The sequence below is a fragment of the Colobus angolensis genome, unplaced genomic scaffold (assembly GCF_000951035.1).
Source record: "Colobus angolensis palliatus isolate OR3802 unplaced genomic scaffold, Cang.pa_1.0 Scaffold199, whole genome shotgun sequence".
Taxonomy (NCBI): domain Eukaryota; kingdom Metazoa; phylum Chordata; class Mammalia; order Primates; family Cercopithecidae; genus Colobus; species Colobus angolensis.
The window spans coordinates 827,288-836,630 of NW_012115143.1; the positions used below are offsets into that span (position 1 = coordinate 827,288).

Consider the following 9,343-nt stretch of genomic DNA (forward strand, 5'->3'; position numbering starts at 1 on the left):
GCCTGATCAGCATAGTGAAACCCTGTCTCTACTAACGTCTCTTAAAAAAAAAAAAAAATCAGGCCGGTGCAGTGGTTCACGCCTGTAATCCCAGCACTTTGAGAGGACGAGGCAGGCAGATCACTTGAGGTCAGGAGTTTGAGACCAGCCTGATCAGCATAGTGAAACCCCGTCTCTACTAAAAATACAAAATTAGCCAGGCGTGGTGGCAAAGGCCTGTAATCCCAGCTACTTGGGAGGCTGAGATAGAAGAATCGCTTGAACCTGGGAGGCAGAGGTTGCAGTGAGCTAAGATCCGGCCATTGCACTCTAGCCTGGGCAACAAGAACGAAACTCCATGTTAAAAAAATAAAAAAATAAAAATAAAAGCAATGGATTAGTGGTATAATATCCCAATTAACTTAAATTGTATGACAATTTGTCCCTATTCACTTTCTTTTCCCCAGAGAGGGGTCTCACTCTGTTGCAGAGGCTAGAGTGTAGGGGCACAACCATAGCTCACTGCAGCCTCTAACTCCTGGGCTCAAGCGATCCCTCTGCCTCAGCATTTCGGGTATTTACTTTTGTTTTTTTTTTTTTGACCAAAAGGTTTGAAACAACCGAAGCAGGTAAAATTTAGGAAAAAAAAAAAAAAGACAAAATAAAAGATAAAAGGAAACTATTTAATTTATGTAGAGGAAAAAACATTAACAATAAAAAACTAAGATCACGGAAATAGATCATAACCTTTTCTTAAAACATGATGAAAGTTGTTAAATCACTTTAAGAAGAACATGCTATATGCTTTGTTCCCACTAAACTTTGGCCCAGTATAGATATAATTGTGGCACATTCTTTTCAGGGTTCCATATATTATTTGGAAATACAACTAATGCCGGTCCTCATTTTGAAGAAAACCCACTATAAATCTGACATCAACAAGTCACATAAACTCTAAGCTCCTATTTCACAGTATAATCTATTAGTACAATCCAAAGCAAGTAATTCCAAAGGCGTACATAAGAGCAATGTTAATTCGAGGAGATCCATAGGCTTTCCCTGATGTCTTAGCATTTGGTCATCTGAGGGAATCCGGATGAAATAAATTTTTGCAAATATAATGCATCCAGGAAAGACACCACCAAATGATCTGTTTAGGACATACCCGATTGCAGCAGGGGTCAAGCGAGTGTGCAACTGAGGGGTGGTAGAAGTAGTGGTGGTTGTTAGGGAGCCATCATTTCCAGTCTTCTCCCAGTCAAAAGGGTCACTCTCAATTACTCCAAAAGTCTTGATGCTATTGTCAAACACGGATGTAAGAAGCTAAACCACAAAAGAAAACTAGAGTAAGTGAACAGTAAACACACTTTATTCTATGAGAAAGCACACCAGACTCACAAAATGATTTTGTAATGTGATTTTCTTTAAAAACTGATGGTTCAAATTGAGAAATTTGAATAGAAACTATATGTGGATGATGATACTGAATTAATGTTGATTTTTCTCAGTTGCATAGAATGTTTCTGTTTTTGAGAGATGCATAATGAAGCAACATATCTATAACCTACTCTCAGATGGTTTGGCTAAAGGATGTGTGTTGTTTATAAGTGTCTATGTTAGTGTACATTCAGTTGAACCATCTATTTTATCATTTATTTGTCAAAACAAAACAAGGACATTTTTATATGTTTCAACCTAAAAAAGTAGCCAGCGTTAACAGGTGATGTGTCTAGGTAAGGGGAGTATAGAAGTTCATTGTGCTTTCCTCCATTTTTTTGTAGGTTTAAAAAATTCTTAAAATATGTGTGTGTATGTTTGTGTGTCTCCATATACAAATTATCAAAACATTGCTTGATTTATATTGTTAGTTTGATATATATTCTGTATAATTTCATTTTTTGTCTTTCAATTCCTAAAGTTTGATGTGTTCTTGAGAAGTATCTCATAAAAGACCTTTATTGTTTCTGTCGGTAGGCACCATTTCCAATTTTATGATCATAGCTTCATTCTGTCCTTGTCATTTCTGGAACTGTTAGTATCCTATCCTCTGAGATTCATCTTGTGCATTTCCTACCCAGACCTGAAATCAGCACTGCTTTGGAGGATTTTGCACAGGTCTGATTTAGGTTTTAAAAATATTACTCCACCAGCCTGGCGAACATGGTGAAACCCTGTCTCTATTAAAAACACAAAAATTAGCTGGGTGTGGTAGTGCACGCCTGTAATCCCAGCTACTCAGGAGGCTGAGGCATGAGAATTGCTTGAACCTGGGAGGCGGAGGTTGCAGTGAGCCGAGATCGTGCCACTGCACTCCAGCCTGAGTGACGGAATGAGAACCTTTCTCAAGAAAAAAAAAAAAAAGATTACTTCAGCTATTGACTGGTCAATAGATGCCATAAACAGGGATGGGAATGAGGGTACTTGGAAAAGATGACCAGTTAAGAGATTACTGTCAGCTAAACCAGCATGGTAACAGTAAAGGTGGTAAGAACTGGACATAGATTTCTGTCCTGAGTCACTGGGTCAATGCAGTGACATGGAAAGCAGTGAGTTTAGGGAGGAATAGGAAATGCAGATATAAATTTGGGTGTCATCAGCATATAGACATCAAGAGATACCAGCCTATGGGTCCTATTTTTGTTTATGTAAGTCACCTACATTACAACTTAGACTTCCCCAAATGTCAGAGGCAGAGGGCTGTAGAAAACACAAAGGAGGAAATAAAGATGGACTGGAACCTAGAATATGGGAATTGAAGTGCCAGACCTTTGACCCTCTCTCCTAACTCTGAAATCAAGGTTCTCATAGGTTCTCACAGAGTGAGATGCATGCTTCCTGGAAGGTGGAATCCCCATCCAGGGGAGTCTTGCTATGTGAGCACTTAGACTGCCACTGCTAAATTCTCCATCTATATTGTGCTGCAACAGAAATGATCCTCAATGGTTTTTATGTCAGATGTCCTTTTATCATGGAATTATTTTCTTACATCTATCATAGTATTGTATGTCTTATAAAATGTATTCTATGGCACTGGACCTCAAATTAGAAACAGTTTGTTACTATGATGGTGATATTAGACACCAGCAGCAGGAGACAGAAAAACGGCAGATACAGAACAAAAGGAACAGGAAAGCTAAAAGCACTGAGGCACTTAAAGGCACCCTAGTGGGAACAAACAGTCAGACTGGGCAGAGCTCTGCAGATATTTTAGAGAAAAACATTTCTAATGTAGCAAAATAATTTTCTAATTCGGGAGCAGGGTGGTGCTAAATCCTAACCTTCCTCAGACTGGAATAGTAGAAACAGGACAAGTCAAGGTAACTCTTCTGGTAACTGAATGTGTTACATCATGTTTGGCTATAATAAATAATAAAAACAAAAAACTCTAATTCAGTTAGTCAAATAGATTTTAGAATAAAAATTACCTTGTAAGTCATCCACATGGTATATACAGTATATGTAGTGTGTGAATATATGTCTGGGTGTATATATATATATGTGTGTGTCTGTTAAATTTGAATAGCCCTCATTCTTTTTCTACTTTTTATTATTTTTATTTTATTTTATTTTATTTGAGACAGAGTCTCACTTTCTTGCCCAGGCTGGAGTGCAGTGGCGCGATCTCAGCTCACTGCAACCTTCGCCTCCTGGGTTCAAGCGATTCTCCTGCCTCAGCCTCCTGAGTAGCTGGGACTACAGGTGCATGCCACCACGCCTGGCTAAATTTTATATCTTTAGCAGAGACGGGGTTTCACCATGTTGGCCAGGATGGTCTGAAACTCCTGACTTCAGGTGATCCGCCCACCTTGGCCTCCCTAAGTGCTGGGATTACAGGCGTGAGACACCGGGCCCAGCCTCTCATCCTTTTTTATATCCCAATATCACTGGGGAACAAAGCACTTTCCCATCAGAACAGGGACTCACTGTGGCAGTAATTCTCAAACTGGAAAGGGAGAAGGGAAAAATCTGAAAAAAAATCTTCCAAATGATTCCAATGCTTCCCTCTAAAAGGCATGTCCCATATCTCTTCATTGATAATCTCTGAAAATCTAGTATACATCTGACTCCTTCTTTTACTTAATAATACATTCTTAGAAAATACAAATTCATCTACATTTAGAGTCTAAGTTTCTCAAACTAGGGTAACAGGTACCCCCAGGGGATGCAGCCATATGCCAGAGAGAATTTAAAGTGATTTGACAATGTGGCACAGCTTCCTGGAGTATTTTACACAGAGGTATGACATTTATTATAATATTTTATAATACAATGAACACAAAGAAGTTGGAAAGCAAAATTCAAATGAACTTTTAAGATAAACCAGGAGAATACAAAGAAATTTTGGACTTATGGTTGACACTGTAAGGCTATTCCCAGTCTTCTTGAGAAATACGCTTATACTTGGCTGCCAGAGGAGTAACTGATGAAATAGTGTGAGAAATACCAGAAGCAATCACCTTTGGGAAAGTGAATCCTCTGTAAATGGATGTAGGGAAGGGAGGCAGTTAAGTGAAGGGGAAGTTGTGTGAAGAGGAGGAAAAGAGGATGGAGAACTTGAAGAAGGTAATGAACAGGCAAAAATGCTATACAGATTGAGCATCCCAAATCTGAAAATCAAGAATCCGAAATATTCCAAAACACAACTTTGGGTGCTGATGTGATGCTCAAATGAAATGCTAACTGGGGCATTGTGGATTTTGGATTTGTGTTGCTCCACCAATATAATGCAAAATAATACAAAATCCTAAAAAATCTGAAATCCAAAACACTTCAAATAAGGGATATTCAACCTGTATTACTTTTTGTTTGTTTGTTTTTGAGACGGAGTCTCACTCTGTTGCCCAGGCTGAAGTGCAGTGGTGCAATCTCGGCTCACTGCAATCTCTGCCTCCTGGATTCAAGAGATTCTCCTGCCTCACTTCCCAAGTAGCTGGGACTACAGACACGTGCCACCACACCCGGCTAATTTTTTTTTGTATTTTTGGTAGAGATGGGGCTTTGCCATGTTGGCCAGGCTGGTCTTGAACTCCTGACCTCAAGTGATCCTCCTGTCTCGGCCTCCCAAAGTGCTGGGATTACAGGCATGAGCCAATGCGCCCAGCCCTGCATTACTTTTTATTTGGCCACTGTGTGGATTATTTGTGTCAATCCCTCTTCTACTTGCACTTATGAATAAGAAGCAGTCCCTTTTAAATTTGATGGGATATTCAATACAATGATTTTTCAAAAGCAAATTATTCAAGATACAAAGTAATAAAAGTCAATTACAGCCTAGGCAACATGGTGAAACCCTGTCTCTAACAAAAATACAAGAAATTAGCCAGGTGTGGTGGTGTACACTTCTGGTCTCCGCTACTTGGGAAGCTGGGGTGGATTACTTCAGCCCGGGTAGGCAGAGTTTGGAGTGAGCTGAGATCACACCACTGCACTCCAGCCTGGGTGACAGAGTGAGACCCTGTCTCAAAATAAATAACTAAACAATGAAAGTCAATTACTATGTCAGGATAATGAGATTCTGAGTAATGTGAATTTACTATTTTTCTATAATTCTAAAACTTTTATAATGACCACGTATTAACTTTTAATAACTAGAAAAAAATCAACAAAAATATATTATTCTAAAATAAATCGACTATATACCTATATGCAGCCTACATAGATGCTTGGTGCCAGCTCCTACTACCTGAAATACCCTTACTCTTTATGGCAGTCAGTCATCTGACATACACATAATGCCTTGGTGAAGCATTCCTCTTATCCTTAGCATAAAGTGCAATCAATAGCTGTATCATATTTACCTCCATGTGAAATCCCAGTTTGCCCTTTCAAAGAGAGTGTAGACCAAGTCCAGCTTTTGCAAAACCAAGAATTATGTGTAAGGTGATATTAAGAACTCACTAACAATCCTGATTCCTGAATTCTCAGTTAATAAATTGTAAATTAGTGGATCAATAAAGCACTTAAGCAGGGGAGCACAATGGCAATGTTGGCTCGGCTGATTCAAAGGCAGATTATTTACTACAAAAGAAATTGCCCTACTTCAGCGACAAGTAGATGCAATAGAGGGAAAGAAATGCACACATTCTTTTTTCTTTTTTTTGGCAGAGCTAGCCGAGGTTTTATTTTGGACCGAAAAAAAAAAAAAAAGCAATTGAATTGTTTTGTAGCTGGAGGCATGGGCAAGCTGAGGTCCCCAGGTAGTAAACTCCCACACGGATGGCTGAGGGCTAGGGAGGAGCCTCAGGCGGGTCTCCCATTCCCTGTGTTAACCTGCACAGTGGCCTCCCTCCTGGGGCTCTGTGGCAGCCGCAGGCGGGGCAGGCTAGGAGGAGCTGCCACAACTGTTCACTTGCGCAGGACGTTGGAGGACTCGGACACCAGCTTCCCATCACGGGTTTCGTTCTTCACAACCACGAACCTGGAGGAGCTGGTGCAGCTGAAGGAGCTGGAGCCCACGCCACAGACAAAGCTGGAGCCCAGGCTGTAGCTGAGGCCGGGGCTTGTGAGGCCCCCAAAGGCCAAGCTCTGACCACCTACATAGCTGCTGGTGATCTTCATATGGATACTCATGTTCTGCATCCCAGACTCCAGCCAGCTCTCTTCGCCCTCCAGCAGCTTCCTGTAGGTGGCGATCTCAATGTCCAGGGCCAGCTTGACATTCATCAGCTCCTGGTACACAAGCAGCTACTGTGCCATGTACTGCTTGGCCCACTACAGGGCGGCCTCCAGCTCAGACAGCTTGGCATTGGCATCCTTAATGGCCAGCTCCCCCACGCTGCTCGGCATGTGTGATGGCGGCCTCCAGGGAAGTCCTCTGGCCTTTGAGACCCTCAATCTTAGCCTGGAGCCCACTGATGTTCCAGTTTATCTCAGAGATCTCAGTCTATGTATGCTGCAGGTCATCCCCATGCTTCCCAGCCAGCGTCAGAAGCTCCTTATACTTGATCTGGTACATGCTCTCAGCCTCAGTCCAGCTGCGGTTGGCAATCTCCTCGTACTGTGCCTCGACCTCTGTGATGATGCTGTCCATGTCCAGGAAGCGGCTGTTGTAAATGGACAGCACCACAGATGTGTCCAAGACCTGGGACTGCAGCTCCCAATCTCCTCTTCACACAGCTGCCTGAGGAAGCTGATCTTGTCAGCCAGCCCTTCCCAGGAGACTCCAACTCCACCTTGTTCATGTAAGCTTCATCCACAGCCTTCTCGATGAGGACAAATTCATTCTCCATCTCTGTACGCTTATTGATCTCATCCTCATGCTTGTTCTTGAAGTCCTCAACCAGCCCTTGCATGTTGCCAAGCTCCGCCTCCAGCTTCAGCTTCTCCTGGCCCAGAGTCTCCAGCTGCCGCCTAAGGTTGTTGATGTAGCTCTCAAACACGTTGTCCATGTTGCTCCAAACCGTCTTCTGCTGCTGCAGGAGGCTCCACTTGGTCTCCAGCATCTTGTTCTGCTGCTCCAGGAACCGCACCTTGTCTATGAAGGAGGCAAACTTGTTGTTGAGGCTCTTGATCTGCTCATTCTCTTGGGAGTACATGGCCTGGATGTTGCGGTTCATCTCCAGGTTAAGGGGGCTCAGCAGGCTCTGGTTGACAGTGACGGCGGTGATGCCTCCCATACCACTGGCCCTACCACAGCCTCCACCCAGGCCACTCCAGAAGCTGCTGCTGTCCACTCGGGAGAAGCTCGAGGAGCTGATGCAGGCACCGGGCCCACTCGTGTAGGAGAGGCTGCTGAAGGCCTGGGGGCCAGAGGTGGACACCTTGTAGGACTTCTGGGTCACCCTGATGGACATGGTGGAGGTAGGAGTGGGGGCAGGTAGGCCAAACCAGACAGAGATCCCAGAAGGAGTGGTCTGCACACATTCTTTACTTCTGTGCTCTCCTTGGGGATTTTAGCAACATTGGTAAAGAAAAAAATTTAATTACACCCATCCTCTAGCAAACTAAGCCAGCAAAATAATAATAATAATAATAATAATAAAATAAAGAGAATGAGTCAAAGAAGTTGCAACCTTTACCTGTTTTCATCATTAAATCAGGTGTCACATAGCAATGGGGATACATTCTGAGAAATGTGTCCATAGGCATTTCATTGTGCAAACATGATAGAGTGTACTGTGATGGTTAATACTAAGTGTCAACTTGACTGGATAGAAGGATACAAAGTATTGATCCTGGGTGTATCTGTGAGGGTGTTGTCAAAGATTAACATTTGAGTCAGTGGACTAGGGAAGGCAGACCCACCCTTAATTTGGTGGGCACCAACTAATCAGATGCCAGCAAATATAAAGCAGGCAGAAAAACATGAAAAGGTGAGATTGGCCTAGCCTCCCAGCCTACATTTTTCTTCCATGCTGGATGCTTCCTTTCCTCCTACATCAGACTCTTCAGTTTTGGGACTCAGACCGGCTCTCCCTGCTCTTCAGCCTGCAGATGGCCTACTGTTGGACCTTGTAATCATGTGAGTTAATACTTAATAAATTCCCCTTTATATATATATATATGTTCCATTAGTTCTGTCTCTCTAGAGAACCCTAATACATGTACTTACACAAAGCTAGATGGTATAGCCTATTACACACCTAGGCTGTATAGTACAGCCTATTGCTACTAGGCTACCTATCTGTAGCATATTATTGTACTGAATACGGTAAGCAATTGTTATGCAGTGGTTAGTATTTGTGTATGTAAACATATCTATATATAGAAAAGGTAGAGTAAAAACACAGTATTATAAGCTTATGGGACCACTGTCATATACGCAGTCCATCATTGACTGAAATATCATTATGTGGCGCATGACTGCATATCAAGATACTGGAGATTCAGAAGTGCCCCCCATGGTTGGCTGCCCCAGGACCTGAGGCAGGGTAAGGCAGCATGGTCACTTACTCAGTCAAAAGTGCTGGCTGATATCAGTCTTCCCTTTCAGGGGCTCAATCAGTCCAAACGGTAAACTGCCTGGAAATATAGTACACTAAGGCTTTTCAATGCCTCCTCATAAGGCCAATAAAAAAGGTAAACAACATTTTCTTATTGCTGTGACAGGACAAAGCAGCAAAGAGGAAATAAAAGAAGTTCTACTAACATAGAAGGTAATGCTCAGTGAAGAAAAATGAGATGATTATAGGCACGGTGCTGTGGCTCACACCTGTAATCCCAGCACTTTGGTAGGCCAAGGCGGACAGATCACCTGAGGTCAGGAGTTTGAGATCTGGCCAATGTGGTGAAATCCCATTTCTACTAAAAATATAAAAAGTAGCCAGATGTGGTGGTGCACGCCTGTGGTCCTAGCTACTTGGGAAGCTGAGATGAGAGGATTGCTTTAACCCAGGAGGTGGAGGTTGCAGTGAGCCAAAATTGT

At 42.5% G+C, this 9,343-nt stretch overlaps 1 protein-coding gene across 2 annotated transcripts in view; it reads right to left on the reverse strand.

The window, feature by feature from the left end:
* Positions 1-9,343, reverse strand: part of TTBK2 (tau tubulin kinase 2) — a 188,266-nt gene that overhangs the window by 58,069 nt on the left and 120,854 nt on the right. For both annotated transcript variants that reach the window (XM_011941120.1, XM_011941121.1), the window contains one exon: positions 1,145-1,302. In XM_011941120.1, coding sequence (XP_011796510.1) covers positions 1,145-1,302 — 158 coding nt within the window. The remainder of the gene's footprint in view (positions 1-1,144; positions 1,303-9,343) is intronic.